Source organism: Paramormyrops kingsleyae, chromosome 10 (assembly GCF_048594095.1).
Source record: "Paramormyrops kingsleyae isolate MSU_618 chromosome 10, PKINGS_0.4, whole genome shotgun sequence".
Classification (NCBI taxonomy): domain Eukaryota; kingdom Metazoa; phylum Chordata; class Actinopteri; order Osteoglossiformes; family Mormyridae; genus Paramormyrops; species Paramormyrops kingsleyae.
The window spans coordinates 22,040,138-22,059,330 of NC_132806.1; the positions used below are offsets into that span (position 1 = coordinate 22,040,138).

At 45.4% G+C, this 19,193-nt stretch overlaps 1 protein-coding gene across 1 annotated transcript in view; it reads right to left on the bottom strand.

Moving 5' to 3' along the window:
- Positions 1-19,193, bottom strand: part of LOC111859859 (dedicator of cytokinesis protein 2) — a 70,123-nt gene that overhangs the window by 38,936 nt on the left and 11,994 nt on the right. Inside the window, exons 14-26 of the mRNA XM_072717516.1 lie at positions 18,466-18,564; positions 17,811-17,883; positions 17,437-17,540; positions 17,142-17,328; positions 16,760-16,857; positions 16,400-16,489; positions 15,853-15,953; positions 14,138-14,272; positions 11,969-12,077; positions 10,154-10,224; positions 6,216-6,322; positions 2,549-2,700; positions 486-581 (exon numbers count right to left, since the gene is read on the bottom strand). Coding sequence (XP_072573617.1) covers positions 486-581; positions 2,549-2,700; positions 6,216-6,322; positions 10,154-10,224; positions 11,969-12,077; positions 14,138-14,272; positions 15,853-15,953; positions 16,400-16,489; positions 16,760-16,857; positions 17,142-17,328; positions 17,437-17,540; positions 17,811-17,883; positions 18,466-18,564 — 1,422 coding nt within the window. The remainder of the gene's footprint in view (positions 1-485; positions 582-2,548; positions 2,701-6,215; positions 6,323-10,153; positions 10,225-11,968; positions 12,078-14,137; positions 14,273-15,852; positions 15,954-16,399; positions 16,490-16,759; positions 16,858-17,141; positions 17,329-17,436; positions 17,541-17,810; positions 17,884-18,465; positions 18,565-19,193) is intronic.

Consider the following 19,193-nt stretch of genomic DNA (forward strand, 5'->3'; position numbering starts at 1 on the left):
TTAAGCAAAACAGGGCATCAAACCCCCCCCCATGATTAAATTTGTCGAGAGGAGGCAGTGGTCCCCCATAATAAAGTTTTCTGAACAAGGGGTACGAAATGTATAGGAAAAAAATACACCCACACAAACACAGAGTCAGATATTATGCTTGTGCTCTAGGCTGTAGGAGACAAACGGTTTATTGAGTTAGACTCTGCTCATCATATTCTAAACATACTTAAATATTTTCTGCAGTTGCAGATAAGTTTTCATCCACCTTTTACCTCACACTGAGTGCACCGGATCCCACCCCTATCACTTGTCCTTGCTAAGTGTACAAAGCAGAAGACACCAGACTCCGCCTTGTTCTGGTCTGACTCCACCCCTTTCTTAACCCGGCCCCATTCGATAGGCTGGTTGCGTCAGTGGAGGGGGAGATCTCACCAGCTCACCAGATCCCAGGATGAACAGCACAGGAAAAGACAGAATGATGCTGAGAAACTCACAATGAGAGGATGTTCTCGGCCCATGATGATCACAGTGCTGTTGATGGGTCTCAGAAGAGTGGCCACGACATCTTCTATGTGCTTGAAGGTGTTGCCCTGGAAGACATTAGGAAGAATTTACTATGACCAGAACTTCATAAGCTCTGGACCCGAGAATTCGAACGTATCAGAATGCTCCTTTGTGTGTGTGTATCTGTGAGCCTGAGCAAACACCTCTTTGAGGGAATGTCTGTACATGCAAGTGTGTGTGACTCACAGTCCATTCTCAACACTGAGTTAAGCCACTTTGACATTCTCCAAATCTGGAAACAAAGGTCAGAAATCATTGGTCTTTTCCTGTCTACTTTATTCACATTTGCTCTTACCGTGCTGCCTCATCCGTTCGGTTTAATTTGTCAGACTCAAATGTATGTCACACGTGCAGATGTGATTTATGAGGGATACACCAAGCATAAGGCACATCTCTCTCTCCGTCTGCTACTTGGGAATGTCCTCATATTATAAACGTTACAGTATTTCCCTACCGTGGACCACTCTCTCAGTTTGTGTATGGGTGTGAGAGGGAGAGAGATAATAATATTAGCCTGACTTGTCGGTGTAGTAGGCGAGTGTTGACAGACTTTTGTTTTTGGCAGTGCAGCAGGATGTGAATCTGAGGAATCGATCCTCTGCTGAAAATATTACAGAACAGCAGGCAAGGCGACGAGCAGAGGGGAAAATAAGATATAAGAAAGCGATGTTGCTGAAAAATCTTTAGACCTGAGTCATGTACATGGTAACCCAAGGACAACCCAGTTGGAGGATTCAATGCAATATGCAGAGAGGGGATAGACTGATAGATGGGTTATTTATTTAACATTGCTAGCGGTGCACTGCTCTTCAAGACATAAGACACAAATTGTCTCTCTTAAAATACAAATTTCTCTCTTGCTCCAGGAACTGGAGCGGGCCCAGTACATGCAGGGTATAGTGTGCATATTGGCTGAGAATGTGATGATGACAATGATTTGAAACTCAGCGAACTGCCTATAGATTTTTCTCTTACTTAGCATGTCCCACATTCGTCATACCATTAGGGCATGAGGTGCCTTGAGCTAACAGCTAGTTGTATTACTTTATCAGCGGAACCAGTGAGACAAGCCAATTTCCTATTCATTTAACAGTAGATCAAGATTTAGCCCGACATAAACGTTAGACCAGTGAATCTAATTGGATACCCGGGATCAAGTCTCCGATAAGAGAAACGGCTGAATGGGTTGTCATGTGGGTGCTCTAAGTGAGCCCTGACATGCTATCTTGCTAATCCCTGCCCCTCCCCCCAGTGGCAAAATATCATATTGGAGCCACTTCTCAGCATTGCTAGTCCTCCCTGGTGGGATGCATTAGTAACATGGCTTTTGTGTTCTGCTGCAGATGTTAAGTTGACAATGTTTTTTTAAAAAAAAGAGGTCGGACTTTGCTTCAGGATGATTTTATTAGAAATCTTCACCCCAGACAGACGCTCTTTGGCGTAATGCCTGCCTCAGCGTGCCACTATGTGCAGACATGGTCATACACCGAAACGCGTCTGTGGTGGGTGAGGATTTCTAATAAAATCATATTGGAGCAAAGTGCGACCTCTTTTTCTTATACTTCATTGGTTCTCTCATTGCGGTCCAGAATATTATCCTGTATTACTAGGATTGAACCCCGTTTTTCTGTACCAAGTGAATAATGTACTTCGCAAGCCGTCCTTCGCTTAGGATTATAGGCTATAGAAGTTTACGATAGCGGACAGGCTAAGCCCAGTGGCTAAACACAGAGCTCGTATCACTGTTACACTTGAGATTAATGCTAGCATGGACAGTATTTCTGTTAAGTAATACTCTGTGTAGTCTTTGATTGTATAGCTCCATGGTGGGTACTGTAGTATTCTTCGACTATGGCCAGGGGTTTGAATTTTAGTATAATTTAGTATAATATTTCACTATTTCATCACTGGGTGAGTTTGCCCCCTCGCCACAGCGCATCCTTGCTGCCACGCTGGGCAAACCCCCCCACAGGGAGGTGCCCCCCTAACTTACCACGTCCGTCCTGCTCAGCACCTCCAGGATGTTGCTGAGCAGCTCCACGCTGTTGTGCCGCCCGTCTCCCTCCTTGACTTGCTCCTGCATCCTGCTCATCAGGGTTGCGTTCAGTTCTCGGAGCATCATGGGTAGGAGGATGTCTCTGCATTCTGCGGACCACAGCGGGGGGTCATGCAGGAACAGTGAGCGGTACATTCAGCACTCAGGCTAACTTCCAAATGTATGATTTATATAATCGATTACTGAGCTATAAAACAATATCAGGAAAAGTAAAATATATACAGACACTTCCTGGGATACAATGGCCTGTGTTACAATATTTTGACTTTACAATGGGTAAATGTTTTTCACTTTGAATACATTATTCAATAAATTACATGAGATATTCCATATAAAATAGGCTTTGTGCTCATGATTTTGCCCAGCTGTAGGCTCATGTAAGTGTTTTAAGCATATTTAAGGTAGGCTAGGCTATGATGTTTGTTAGGTTAGATGTACTGTATTAAAATGCATCTTTGTCTTACGATATTTTCACTTTACGATGTTTATTGCAATGTAACCCCATCGTAACCTGGCGAGAGGATGTATATACATATCATCTTCATCAGTTATTACGTATAAGGTATCCTTCAAAAAAAAGTAAGTCATGCCACAGTATGTATGTATGTACGGCCACAGTGTCTGCAGGTTTTTGGGTTAGCATTCTGTTAGCACCTGAAATATAGCCAGAGGACAAAGGAATTCACATCCTGCCCTAGTAACAGCCATAAGGAATTAATAGAGGTGAAATCCGGCACGGCCCTATGACGGCCCACTGCTGCTTGATGCGGATATTTTGAACCAGACACGCACAGCACAGAACAGCAAGGGCCACCAAAAGCACAGCCAAAAGCCACGGCACATGACTCCATGGTCAGGAAGAGCATCAACGAACTGCAACAGCACCCCGTGTCCCAGCCATGACAGCTTAGTGCAGCGAAAGAATTTGGAATTAATATGTAAATTGCTGTGCTACTGATTCAGGGTCAAAGTCAAATATAGAGCATACTGACATTAAGGAAAGCCACGCGATATATTGCCCAAATAAATGTAAATTTGTCTTGTATATTCAGGGGCAAGAATTTTATCTTGCAGTTGATCTCTATCAGGTGATTTAAACCACCACTGGATTAAAAGGATCCTTTACCAAGAAATTGATTGGAGGAATAAAATGTACGGTAGAGCAAAATAATCAGGTACCCGGTGCAACAAAGCCATCAAGTACGGTGGACGACACAGTGAAACACAGTACAACACAGTGAAATATAGCACAACACAACACAGTGAAATACAGCACAACACAAAACAGTGAAATACAGCACAACACAATATAACACAGTGAAACACAGTACAACACAATATAGCACAGTGAAACACAGTACAACGTGGTGAAACACAGCACAACGCATAATAATGGCACGATGTATCCATGAAACACTGTATGACACAGTACTGCACAGTCAATCACAGTGTGGCAGAACTTGACGCAGCCCAGCAAAGAGCTCCCTGTAAATTCAAAAAGTGATGCAGTGGAAAATGCTAGGGGCACAGCACAGGAAGAACTCAGAGACGCAGAAGGGAAATGAGAGAGAATGTTGATCCTTGTTAAGTGGGCGCAAGCGATGTTCCAAAAAGGGAACAAGAGCTCACCACTGTGCCGCTGCGAGAGGAGGCCTGTTGTTCTCCTGTTCATCTCCCAGTCAAGAACAAGCCTTGTACCCTGAGTATTTGCTCTGCAGATTGCAGTGTTTTAACGAGCATCCGGAAAAACACACGCGCTTACCCAACCGAGCCATAGCAAGGAGGGCTGTCTGGCTGAAAAGAATCCAGGATGGCAGCTTTTGGTAGCATTTATTTCTTATATGAGAATGTGGGTGTTTTTTGTATGTGGCACCATTTTAATCCCAATGTCATGGCATATAATTAATCAAGGATCCCGAGCTGAGCAGACTGTTCCCATGTAAGTGGTGTCTAAAATGATGCATCCGCTTTCTCCAGCTCACACGGCACATTTGCATGCACTGCTCTCTGTGAGATGATGTCATAACTACGAGCCAACCAAGATCACACGTTAATAAATTCGTAAGTCTGTTCTCGCTTGGCACTTACTTGCAGCAGGTGTCTATGGAGGGTAGTTCATATGCCGGATTTGTTCCGATCCATTTGCCGAGCCTAATTTGTCCTATTATTAGTTAATCATATGTTCTATTAATACTGATGCCTTTCTCCAAAACCACTGAAGTAAAAATAAAGTATTCATAAAGGAAAAAGGGTGCGAAGAGCTGCGATTGCCTGCCGGAAAAATAAAGATATCGAATTGCATCCATCCATGCATACAACCTGGATGGAAAGGCAATCGTCACAGAGGTACAATAAGGATAACCACTATTCCCCCAAACTGCAAGAGTTTGGCCTGTGGGACGAAAAGCAATGTGGCCTGTAGAGAATTCACAGGAAGACTGGGACATCATGCAAACGCCACTCTGGGGGCAGATTGAAACCTGGAACGGTCACAACCTGAGACAACAGCATTACCCGTTAGGATATGCTAGCTTCTCTGATGTGGACAATGTGCAAAGGATTTTACTAGGCCTGCACTGCAGGAATACCCCCTATATTCATGCCTCAAGTGGCTTAAGTCCCCATTTTTAATGATCACTCAAAATCTTCCAAGCCCCCACCCCTTTCTCATTTGGGAAAATTTACCAAGGCGGACCCCCTCCCCCACCCACCAGGCAAAACGTACCAAAACGCCCCCTTTCCAAACACTGGCACCTCTACAAGTCTGCTGCATCACTGCTGCACCACCACAGATCTCTCGTACAAGTGGATGGAAAGTCTGTTGTAAAGCTGCTTCACAGACAAGTTAAAAATGTAAATTATGCTGTGCCAAACAGCGCAAATCATATAGAGGAACTTATGAGATTGAAATACGAGTGTGTGCCAGCGCTCTGGGTGGGACGGACCTGGAGCGCGGTGCTTCGCTGTCGTCTGAGAGGGATCCGGGCTGAGTGACAGCGGCAGTTAAGTGTTTTATTAATGCGCCGCGCCGAAGACTAATCATGCTGTCGCCAGGCCAGACATGCTGTCGTCTCAAACAGAGCCCTGGCCAATTACTGAGCCCTGTTTCTGAGTCCTGCAGCATCCGCAGGTGGCGCTGGAGATGCGGGTTTGATGAATGGGTCGCCGTTCAGTAACAGCGTCCATAAGATCCTGGAAACCCGGCCCTTCTTTCCAGAAGGACAAACCTAATCCATTATTATTTCTCCTGTATGCAGTCGCCTCCGAAATGCTTCGATTCACCCTGCTGAAATGTCAGTTGTCTTTTATTTTTTTTTTATCAAATTTTATCATGGAAAGTGGAGACCAGAGGCTGTTTATTAATCAAATGAGGTAGCTGTGCTGGTAAAGTATTCATTTTAACTTAATCTCTGAAATATTACCCTCCTTGTTGGACTCACATAATGCTATTTTAATGCTAATTTTGTCCACTAGTCAAGTCAAATGCTACTTTACACATTGGGTTTTAATGTATGAAGAGAAGCACGGTAGTTTTGAATAAAAAAATATATAAAATATATTTTTAAATATATTTTTTTTTTTAAATTAAACCCTGAATCCTTACCTTGTTTCCGGAAAAGTTTGCTGCCCACGATCTCTGTCATTGAGGTCACTTTCTGCTTCTGTAACTTGTCTGGAGGAATGCAGGTGTAGAAGTCATACAGGAGCTGACTGCGGGGGGCAGGGGGGGGGGGGGGGTGAAGGAGAAATCAGAATCATCAAGTCTATCATAGAAAAGGGCATCGTATTCAAATTGCTTGTGGTGGTGAAGGAAAGCAGGGAATCACTGAGAGGCGGTCCCCAGGTTACGAACAAGATCCAAAGTTGTGCGTGCGTTCGTTATTACAAACCATTGTATTTAACCTGAATTTCAGTATAATAGGTTTTACGGTAGTCTGTTTTATAAATATGAGTTGTCCGTAAGTTGGACGTTCTTAAACTGGGGACTGCCTATAAATGACAAATTGTACAAAATGCTTCAGAAATAAAGGATAAGGGCTTAACTGGAGGTTAATAGTATGCAGGGTTCATGCAGGGTTCTGACACTGAACTCCTGGGTGAGAAGCAGCCCTTCCCTAATCCCTATTCAGGCATCATGCATCAGCTTATGTTCTCTGACATATATTCAGATAAAACCCTTTTATTAACACCATACTTCAATAAATGAAATAAGACTAAGAAATGTGTCTCTGGGGTGGCCTGCTGAAGCCCAACAGTCTTCAGTAACATCAAAGAACTTATGTTTTTTTATTATTAAGATGGGATTTAAAACTGTTTAAAGCAGCGTTTCCCAGTTTGAGCCCCAGGGACTCACAGACAGTCCACATTTTTGCTCCCTCCCAGCTCCCTGCTGTCTCTGTGATGCTGCAGTTTCAGCACATATACAGTAATGCTGGTTTGTTAGCACCAGTAGGCATTTGCAGATTCTTTCCTGTCTTTTAGTCACACTGTGCTAAGCCGCCCTCTCGGTCTCACTACTCAGTCAATATCAGGGTTTTTCAGGCCAATTAAGGTAATCTTCTGATGTCAAGGAAGTGTGTCTTGGGGAGAGTGTGGGTGAGACAGGTGCACATGGGCATTTTAGGGGGTATTATAATTCATACAGAGGGCTGCCTTTTTGCTTTACTTACACAAAAATGTTCTGAGGGCAGAATAAAAATGATTGGATCAGAGAGACAACCAATCACATTGTAGAGGAGGTGGGTCCAAACAACTAGAGGAAGTGGGACCAAGACATCTGATTGGTTAGTCCTGCCTCTTATAGTTGCTTGGACCCACCTCCTCTATCATCTGCTTATCTCTCTGAACAAATCTTTTTTTCATTACAACGTGCATCTCCCATGATTGAGCATCTATTGAGGCTGCCTGCTCTCCATTCTCCTACCCCCTGGCTTGGCTCCTCACATCCTGCCCTATAGCCTCTCCTTATGAACAGTTACTCACTATCAGTGGTTTGAGCATGAGTCAACTTTATCATTAGCCAATGATATGTTCTGCATTGGTGAGTGACAGGAAGAGGCACTCTGGGAGACAATCAGCCCTTGTGGCCCATTCCATGTACACACCTCAGAACATGGATCTCTGGGTAAAAATGCCACAGGCTACCTGCTCACATTACCTAGTGTAGGCCAATCCGCTATTGGCCACTTCAGATCTGCAGGCTTCTGCAGTACTCAGCAGAGCTCGCTGCATGGCATTTCCCAGAATCCTCTGTGGGTCTCTGAAAACAGGGTGTATGTGTGTGTGTGTGTGTGTGTGTGTGTGTGTGTGTGTGTGTGTGTGAGGGGGGATTAACTAGCTTCTCTCATATAGAAATGCCCCCAGGTTATATATGTGAACTACTTGTGCTCCCAGGATGAAAAAAAGCAGCATAAAACATCACTTGCAATAATTCCTTTGAAGATCAATGAGCACTCCGGAGAACGCGGTGCAACACTCGCCGCAGTTCAGCGCACCATCGCTGTTCATGCCAAACTCACACGTGTGTGCCTGTCACACGTAGAGCCCCGTATTGTTTAGAAATGCAGTCTTTTACACAGCAGAACAGTGATTTTTTTTAAATTAGTTCCCAAGAAGAAGGTATCCCCATTCAGGCACCATGCATGAGCTCATGTTCTCCTTCTCACCATGAGGCAGACAGATGAGAGTTTGGGGGGGGGGGGAACCACCGCACAGTACAGCATCAGCAAGGAGTTGGGGTCAAGGGGCATGCTCAAAGGCCCAACGGCAGCATCAGACTACCAGCCACAGGATTCGAACCCGCAACCCCGCAATCACACCTAATCCTAACCTAATGAGCTACACACCACCTCACAAGGTAGGTAATTATAGATGCGAATGTGGATAGCCTTCACAAACTGACATGGGCACGCAATCCTGTTTCATTCCAGCTCATTACCTTAGCCTAAATGGAGCAAATAGCGGCTAATTATATGTATTATTTACACTGCGAGCTTCCAGCAGCAGAGCATGACGGTTTGGCTTCAGCTGAGACCTTATTTGTGTTATTGAAGCGATCATATTGGGTCAGCTCACCTGGAGTTTCAGCCGCAAATCGGATGGCAATTAAAATGCAGTCTAAACCATCAGGAAGAGGAGCTGGATTTGCGTCCTTGGATCACACATATACCCAGCCTTGAGAAGTCCATGGCATGGTCATATATAATATTTTTAAGGAGTAGCACACAAAGATGTGCAGTTGGTCGAGCTCAGCACTTAACATTTTCAAGATAATGCTTCAGGGTTGGAGGTATAAATTTGGAAACGGTCCTGTTTGTGCCGATTCTGCACATTTCCCCCCCTCCCCTCCCCCCCGCTTCCATGGCATTTCTCTGGTTGCGCCAAGTTCCTCCTGCAACCCAAAGCCAAACCAGGAAACTGGAGATTCTCAGTTAGCCTTGGTGCACAAACATGTTGGTAAACGTGTGCTTTGCAGCCCTGAGGGGCCGGCCCCCCTTTTCACATCGTAACCTGCTTCTTGCTCGAGATCTCCCGGGATAGGTTCCAGTTTTACGTGACCCTAATGGGAAGTTATAGAAAATGACGGGATACAGGTAAGATTGATCGTGCTCGGTAAGTAAGAGGTGAGGCTGGCTCACAAACAAATGTGCAAGCTCACTGTGCTCTGCGGCCTCAGCTCGTGACCCCATTTCACAAGGACAAAGAATCCCACAATCTGTTCTTTGCTGGCTTTGTATTACAAATAAACACTGTCTTTTTGCAGGCTGTGTTTTAGCCTGAAGAAACATTATGGCCAAGAGACCAATTCCTTTGTGAGCGGAATCATTAAGCTACAGCTAGTCATGGTTAAGAGCTGGTCCTGAACGCTGATCCTGCACTTGGAGTTAATCTGCTATTAATGCAGCCTGTGTATCATGACTAGGGCCCACTGAAGCTGGGGTGAAGAGATACGTCTGATGTGCTAGTATAAAGGCAAGGGGGGCATTATCGTGAATTCCACTGCTTGCCTAGCATGACACCCAAAGAGGATGTTCCAGTCACAGGAAGCTTCAAAGGCCACCACGAAAAGCACTCGGCACTGTGTCAGATGTGGAAAAAAGGCAGTGTCTGTTTCACAGCCGTGCCTGAAATGTAGCATCTCGACACGCGCTCATTAATGGTGCGGCCGTTTGGTGCGAGCGTCGTTATCTGACTCGACGATGTGTAGATACCGGCCGAGGGGAGGCTCTGTACAAGATCCTGACAAGAAATTCACCAAGTCGTTTCTGGGAGGTTTGAAAATGTCTCTGACATTCAGTTCGCTGGAAAGATCCTATGAGATGGGATCTGATAACACAATCCAGTAATATCAAAATAATGAGATGCTAGACCGAGGAATGGGCTATGTAAGACTGACTGGAGGATTCGGTTTTTATCAGCACTGCAGCATATCCTTATTCACAGATATAAAATTTTTATTGCTAGAAGTGTAGTCTGAGGTACATGGGTGAATTCATGCAAATAGGAACTTTACCTCCCTACCTGAATGACGGAAATGCTCACCTAAGCAGTTTGGCATCGAACACCATCTCCACGTCGTGCAGGACACTGGGCACGTACTTGAGAGCCGCCACCTGGACAGACGGGTAGAAACAGCTCTAACCCAGCTGCTGTTATACAGAATTCAAGCTTTCAGAAGCCAGTAATAATGTCTGCATCCCAAGCCGCCCATGCATGCTGAGCGTAAAATATGAAACGCAGGTTTTTCCTCACATCTACCAACAAGACAGAAGGCAGATGTTAACAGGACTGTGACCAATGCACAGGCTTGGACCAGACAGCAAACAGAAACTGGAGCTGCACTGGAACAGAACTGTACCAGACAACAAGTTCATCCTTCAGCTGGACAGGATACCAAGCGGAAAACTGCGCCAATTCGTTCCACTTAGATTCCCCTCCAAAATGGCTGTCTTCTGAACACAACTTCCAGCTTTAGAGACAGACTCCAGCTCTCTGTACAGTCCCAGTACATACTGATGAAAAAAAAACACTATGACCACCCCCATGTGATACAAATAATGTTGACTATCTCGTAAAAACAATGCTTGTCATTGTCTAGACTGTGAGCTAACATTCCATACTCATAGTCAACATAAAGTCTGAGTCTGACAAGCGCCAAATCACAGAGGTGACAATGTCAGGTCCAGAAAGTAAAAATCCAGACCATGATTTACTTTCAACCAACCAGTTGAGTACTCTGTGACTGTGACTCTTTATGCTCAACTGATTGGTTGAAAGTAAATCATGGTCTGGATTTTTATTTCTTGACCTGAAATTGCCACCTCTGCCAAATCATTATCATGAAAGCATCTCCAAAATGGCTCGGCTTGCGGGGAGCTCACAGTGAGCCATGGTGTGTACCGACTGAGAGTGATCTGTGGAGGGAAAAACCACGAACCGCCGACAGGCTCTTGGGCAGCCAAGACTCATAGCTGTGAGATGCGAATGAAGGTTATCCCGTTGTAGTACAAAGCAACAGAAGGGCCACTGTGGCATTTTGATGATGATCATTGGAGTAACGTGTCACGGCACACATTAATGGCACTCTATCATTAATGTGTAAATGTGTGTATTGTGGCACTCTAAACCTGCAATTTGCTTGGTATCAGAGGTGGATAGTTCAGATCCCAAAAGTAGAAATCCAGACCAAGATTTTGTTTCAGCCAGCCAATTAAGTACTACTTGACTTTGAGTCTTCATACTCAACTGTCTGTCTCTATCCATCCATCCATCCATCCATCTATCTATCTATCTATCTATCTATCTATCTATGGGTCCTTTAGGGAACTGCAGCCTGCACTTGGCCAGCTTCACATTTTCTATCACAGATACTAAGCACAGAACACCATCTCAGTGCGCAGACAGGTCACAAGTGCAGCCGGCAGAGTGGGGGACTGAGCCGCGCAGGCAGGCTGCCTCAGAGATCAGGGGATTACACGGCTCCGCTTACAGCGCCGCGGCGGCCTTCCTTCGTGTGCCGCTTCCGGGGCTCTCCACACATACCCAGAGATTACTGTGCTCATTGTTCTCCCTAATCCCGCGGGTGCCCCTCTGACAGATCGGCGTATTAACGAGCCGGCATCCACACCGACTCCTACGCTCATTAAGAAGCACCATCTCCAAATGATGCATTCGAGGCACACCTGCTCCCCGATCCGGGCCAATCGCTTGAGTGCGGCTCGCTTTTACTCCTTTTCCAGAGGAAAGTGGTAGATGTTCGTCGTCTGGCACAGTAACTGGGAGGGGTCCGGTGTTTCTGTGCGCTCAGTGAGTGTAGGCGTCATCTTCATTGGAATGTGTGTAGGTGTTTATACCGACCTGCAGTAGGAGAGAGGTAGGGTAGTCGCTCTTCATCAGATGGTTGATGGACTCAAAGAGATGTCTGAGGGAAACTTCAAACTCCGTCTGCTCTTTGCCTTCGTAGAGTCTACGGGAGAGAGTGGTACAGGTGACGACTTGTGCCTTGACGGAAATCCGGGCCTTTGAAACAGTCAGCTACTCAGGATGGCATTCATCATCGTGAAAGTGAAGCACCGTGAAGAACAGCAGGAAACAAGTGGCTTACGATGCAAAAGACTCAGATCCCTATGAAAGCCATTCCCAGGGCGAAACACGACGAGCTGAGTATGAACAAGAAAAATGTCAGACATTCCTCTATTCTCCCTTTGTTCTTCCACATTTGGGCTTTACATTTATGTATTTAGCAAGCACTTTTGTCCAAAGTGATTCACAGGCAAGGATCAGAGAGAACAGGCTCGGCCAGCATTCATGGAGCAATTGAGATCAAAGGCCCAGCAGTGCTAATCATTTTACTGGCCATAAGTTTTGAACTCACAGCCTTCCAGATTTGGGCACAAACCCCTATCCCACTGCACCACCCCATCTCACTGTGACAGCAGCTAACAACATGTCAGGCTTAATGACTCTGCGTAGTGCCTATAGCTCAGTTCTGATATTTAAATCCCAGTTCTAGCTGAAATCCCTGATGTAGCCCCAATTCTTAATACGGGCCTCATTCTTGGGGTAGCCTTAAACACTTGCCCTACTTCAATTGTTGCTCTAATGTTGCCCTTATCACTAGTATACCAATTTCCGTACAGTCTACTGTTGCCCTTATTGCTAGTATTCCAATTGTTGTACACTCTAATGTTGCCCATATTGCTAATATACCAATTTCCGTACAGTCTACTGTTGCCCTTATTGCTAGTATCCCAATTGTTGTACACTCTAATGTTGCCCTTATTGCTAATATACCAATTTCCGTACAGTCTACTGTTGCCCTTATTGCTAGTATTCCAATTGTTGTACACTCTAATGTTGCCCTTACTGCTAGTATACTTCAGATATTATGATGTCCAGTGTTTCCCGAGCCCGGGTACAGTCCAGATGTTATCATTTCTGGTGTTGTCTGATTCCCAGTTTCTCTTGCAGCCTTTGCTTACTAGACCACACCAAGCCTGTTCATTATGCTTGCTTAGCCTCAGACGGCCATTCGCCACATCATTTGCTGCCTCGTGCTAAGCACTAACATTTTTTCTCTAGCTATTCAGGTATATTATACCTTTGTGCCACAGCCCATCTGAAACTCAATAACTGAGTCATATAGAAGAGCCAGATAAAGAGATGGTTGGAGTAGTCGCTCGATATGACTGGGCTCGCTCTGCCTCGCTAAAAGGTTCTGCTTCTTGGAAAGAGGGTGTTCCTCAAAAATGCTGGAAGCACAGCAACATGAAAATAGCACGTCGGGCATCTCGATCAGGATGAAAGCAGACTGTTAGAATCTGTCTCAATCAAATTCCGCATTATCACTGAGGGTGTTTATTGTTAACATCTGCAGCTCTGTACTATTCATCTGGGCGTTAATCCGTCTTAATTAACGAGGGGATGAATCATTCCTGCTTATTGGAGGAAGCAGCACCATAATAATCTGGTTCTGGGTTCGATATTGGGTGTCCAGGACGGAATTTAGGGGGATGGAGGCCCCTGGGCTAAAGTCATTGTTGGGGACCGACCTACAGCATAAAATGCTACTGTAATAACCAAAAAAATTTGGGGGGGGGGGGGGGGGGCGTGCAACTTGGGGCCCTGGGCTACAGCTCAGGTTAGCCAGAGCATAAGTCCGGCTTTGTGGGTATGTCAGATATGGCAGGGATGTATATTACCACAAAAATTGAGAAAGGTGTTTCTTAAGTGGAGATATTCAAGGAGTCATGCAAAACAGTAACATGGAAAAAAGCACAAACACAGTCACAAAGTCACACAACCTCCTTATCTTTTTCTGAACTACACAGGTTCAAGAAAAGGTAATTACAATGTCAGGCTAGTACATAATGTTGCCTAGCTCACATGGTGGTTGGTCTCCTGGCCCTGACCCCGTGGACCCAGCTCTCAGCCAAAGGCTGCACTGGTCCACATGTTTGGCATGATTCATTGTTCCATCGTCAGCCATTGTTCTATACGCCCAGCCCCGGGATGGACCGCACTCACTGAGAATAGAGCATGCGGGAGCGCACGATGAACTTAAAGATGTACTCCAGGGCCTTGAGAGTGCGCACGATCGGCTCGCACTGTTCCCCACGGCTGGACACGTCCAGGTACTTCTTCAGCACCGACATCAGCTTCCTGAGAGAGAGAGAGAGAGAGAGAGAGAGACAGGCGACATGAAGAGTTCAAGCCTGAGCACCAACAAGGAGTGACACAGGGACAATTATCAAGTCAGACACCCAGAAGAGAAGATTACTGGTGACGAACTATAATTTACTTTAGGATTTGCGACTCTGGAAGGTGCATCTCTGAGGAGCATCGGGTTGTCAATAGGACGTCGGGTTTATTTTGTACCTCTGTGGAAATCTGCACTTCAGCAGAATTTAGCGTTGCTGTATAGATCCTGGAGACCTCAGATTAATGAGCTAGATTAAAGCTCCACGTTACTGTAGGGACACTTGGAGGAAAGAGGTCCAGCCTCCAGTGTTTGTTATTGGGTGGTTTGGCCTATAATCTGTAGTAATGTATAGTGTATTCACAGCTAACACATGCACTGTTAACATTTAATGCTTCATAGCCCATAGGCCTGCAATTAACCTGCGGCACATTAACCTGGATTGCTGTTTTTTTTTAATACACAGACTCTCCTCACCTAACGACCGAGTTCCGTTCCTCCAACTAAGTCATTAAGCAAATTGGTCGATTAGTAAAGAGCCGCCCCTTACTGATATTTCAAGCATACTGTACTGGTAATAGGTTTTACATCTTATACCATGGGGTGCACAAAAAAGTAAAATTAATAGGCGAAATATGTATTCTTGGAGATTGCAAACGCTAGTGTAGTGAATACTGAGCGACTGTGGGAACGAGACTGAGACTGAGAAAGGGTGATGCAAGATGCTTGACTCTGAGATGCCGTGCTGCCGTTTCCACGACCAAAGTTCTGGTACGGCACACAACAGCCACTGGTCAGTGGGCTGGTCGTAAGTTCCTTGCGGTCGTTAGGTCGTTAAGTGTCTGTACACAGTTTTTATGCATTTCTGATGCTTCTACTCAATCTGTTTACAGCTTTACCTTTTGTGAATTGCTACAGCTTGTTTACAATTTTTAAGTTCCCTCATAAATGGTAGAATAAGGTAAACAGCACTTGACAGACCATTTGATTTAGTGAATAATGGCACGGAACCATTAATGGGCTGCAGTATTTGAAAGCTGCGGCAGATAAGGACGTAAGCAGTGTAATCTCTGTCGATGTCCTCATTTTTTATGAGAGCTTGGATATAAATACAGTGGATTTTAAAATGATAATGATCAGCCACACGACTGACCTTAAATTCACAGGGATACTTACATAATAGGCTACTGTTTTGTCTCGCTAAATTTTCTGGTCTTTGTTTAAGCTGAACCTACAGTCTCTTGCAATGGTTTTTTTTTCAAAGGCAGACTGAGAGCAAGAGAGCCAAAGCAATGTAAACAGAGATTTATAAATAAGACTCTGTGATGACACTTGATAATTCCATTAACCTCTATATCCTTACTGAAATATAAAGCCAAATATAGTACTTGTCAGCCAGTCTTTTCGTCATTTTGACTGCCACCTGCTGGTTTAATTTTGAAAGTGCATAATTTTGGTTCGGACGCATCCATACATGTAGAGGTATGAAATGGGTGATTGACATACAGATGTCTATATTGCTACAATGCATAACGACACATACTTATAGGCTAGCGTTGCGCTGAAGTGTTGCTTGATGTAAGCCTCCAGTACAGTGTTGAAGTGCTGGAACTTCCTGTCAGCAATCAGGCCTATAATGTAGATCTGTTAGAAGAAGGAGAAGTGAAATTACATTACATTTATGTATAAGAGGAAGAATTAATTACACCAACATGTAGCATATGCTAATGCATACATGTGAGGGCAGTCGTGTAAATATTACTGAAACTTCTCTGCATGACGTGATAAAACATAAACAACATTACAGTTAGGCAACCAACTGAATACATGGAATGTGACGTGTAATATAAGTGGAAATTCTCAGTACAACATATTTGTTTAATTTTAATACCAGTCAAGCAGTCTCTGACAATTAAATTTTCTCAGGCAATTCATACACATGACACGACGGAAGATAAGCATCTCATCCCAGACTCGGATGGAGCGGAAAAACCTTCAGATGACAGTCGGTAGCACAGGATGGGCGTTAACCACGCGCCCTGACTGCGGCACTGCTGCGCGACGCAGCGGAGCGAGCAGGAGGCACCCACCAGGGCGTCAAACACCAGGATGTCGTAGTCGTCTGTCTGCGAGTGCTCCATCATGATGTTGAAGAGGGCATCCAGCGTGTCCTGCAGGAACTGGAAACATCGCAGGCAGGAAGTGAGCCCATGTGCATGGAGACAACGCTAAACGAGTACGCATGGCCATAAGACCGCCATGTCTGTGTGGCAGGACAAACGAGCAGTTGATGTCCATTCTGTCCATCGATAGCGCGACAGACGGGCAGGTACACAGATCAGCTGACAGGGGAAGGAAAACTGACAGACAACTGAAGAGATTTCTGGAAGGCAGACAGTGGGGGGGGGGGGGGGGGAGGGGGGGGTCCGGGTTCCCGCTGTTACCCTCACCTTCACTACTTCTTCTCCATCAATCACCTTGAGCTTAAGCAAGTTGTCCTTCAGGTGCTCTGGGCATGTTCTCCATTTCAAAAGTCCCAGCAGCCCGACTATATAGAAGCAACAACGGTCAAAAAAACATAAACAAATATATATACAGATATATACAAAAGTGGCCGCAAATGCACACCCTGCATGATGAGTCTGGAGAGGCTATAACACAAATACACCATGCACATGTATCAGATGCAACATACAGCTGAGAATGAGGGTCAGCAGATGGGTTAGGGGTCTTGCTCAAAGACCTCTGGACCGCAGCCCTAACTCACAGAGCCACACGCCACCTGCGAGGTTCCCGGAGCAGTGGCAGGTGTACAGGTAAGGACTCGCTCACCATTTTGCGTGAGCTTGGTGGAGCAGACCAGCGTAGATATGGTGAAGCTGTCCCTGGAGCTGACAGATAGTGCTCCAGCGCTGCTCGGGTTCCGCATCAACGTCCCGCTCTTGTGACTCTCCCCTTGCGTACGCGTGGAGGGCAGAGACAGATACGAGGACACATCTTCCATTTTCTTGCTGTCCCCCTGTAAAGAGACAGTGTCCAGGCTAACCCTAACCCTTCACTTTCACTGTTTTTGGGCTGGCTTGAATTAGCCCACTACCAGAAAGCAATGTTAACATTAACAGTTGACCTTGAAGACCACAAGGTCATGAAATCCATCCTGAAGCACTGTCCCGTCACCCTTCATCAGACGCACGAACGCCATGGCAAAGTTCTTCTCACTTTTGTCCTTCGCTATGGAGCAATAAAACCATGTTTGCAGGCTACTTGGCACACATTTAATAGACGCTTTTGTGCAACGTGACATGCATTTTTGAGCAGGGTTGAGCAGAGTAATTGAGGGTTAAGGGCCTTGATTGAGAGCCGAACGGTGAAAACATTCTGCCAAACCTGGGATTTTGGCATCCTAACCTGCTGAACCTCACACCACCTAGCTGAGGGTCGGCTTGTGTTATGTTCAGGAAAAACAACCATGTGGACATGGGGAAGCCAGTGGAAACTCACACTCCTGGGAGGAACGATGGCGGAACATGAAGCGCAGGTGTATCCTCTGCATGTCCTCCAAGGGGACGGCCACCTGATCGGCGGGAAGACTTATTACACACGCGTCCCCGTTCTTAACCGAGAGGAACAGGCCCGGACAGCTGTGGTACAATCGACAAACTCAGAAAGCAGAAACAACAAACACTTGACATTCTACTCTTGTATGATTCCAACACCTGAGGAAATGAGCTGGAAAGGACAGGAGGACAAGCGTCCAATTATTGTTCGGCAGAAGTGAACACGTTGCCTGAGAATTGACAGCATGACCACTTTTCTTGTAATGGATTAGTTCTCGAATAAACAATCCATTTAAGCAAAAGCAAACCTGAAATGCTTCAATTAATTTATAGTGACGACCCACCCGCTCCTTTTCAAAAACTACCCAGCATCCATCTGTGATACCACCAGATGCTGAGAGTGTCGGTAGTGATGTTGTAATATCTGCTGCAATGTCCTTTCATCCTTCTGGAAAAACCCCAAACACCTTCTCCATCTGCCTTTCTTGTCTCTCAAGCTTCTTAATTTCATCTAGACCCTGGACCAGCAACATTCATTATTTCTCCAATCAGATTTGCTCTCTAGTGCCCTTGACTTCCTGCTCTCGCGTCTCTCTCACCTTGAAGGTCTCCATCCAGCGTGGCTGCTTCACCTGGTAGTAGATGACAGATTTATATTCGCTTACAGGCCGGTCTCCCGCTCCTAGGCAGATGGAATTCTGGGACAGAGTCAAGAAGAGAACTGGGTGACCCAGAGCCCACGGAGGCACGGATGCCTTGCCCCATATCACCTCACTTCTTGGGGATGGGGGGGGGGGGGTGGGTGAGTTGATGAAGAACCCTTCAGGATCTGGTAGGCGAGACATCTTTTGCGCTTGATGGATGAGGTTTTAATCCCACATAGAGTTTACAGGGTGTGAAATATAGCAGTCACCCATGGAAAATTAAACCAGCAAACATCGGTCCTGAATCTCATACCATCTGAGCTGCCTGTCAGTGAGCTCCCCAGAAACAGTATGACAAAAGAAGATATATGAATGGCACGCAGGGACACTGCCTTGGGCATCCTGACTATATCTGAGTGTTCGGGTGGATTTACACATCTGTCACAGAATAAGGCTGTACCCCACCTCGACAAAGGATCTATGAATGCACTTCCACAATATAATCTTGTAGAGAACTTTGGATTCATGCAGCTTTCACTAGTTCAACTAGCCCATCAAACCTGGAGACCATTGAACGACGTTCAATCATCTTACTATATAATTTTTGGTGGTGACGAACATTTTTAGCCAAGCTTTTTTAAAATATCCCTTATTGGTGTTTTAGCTGATTTTTTTTCACCCTG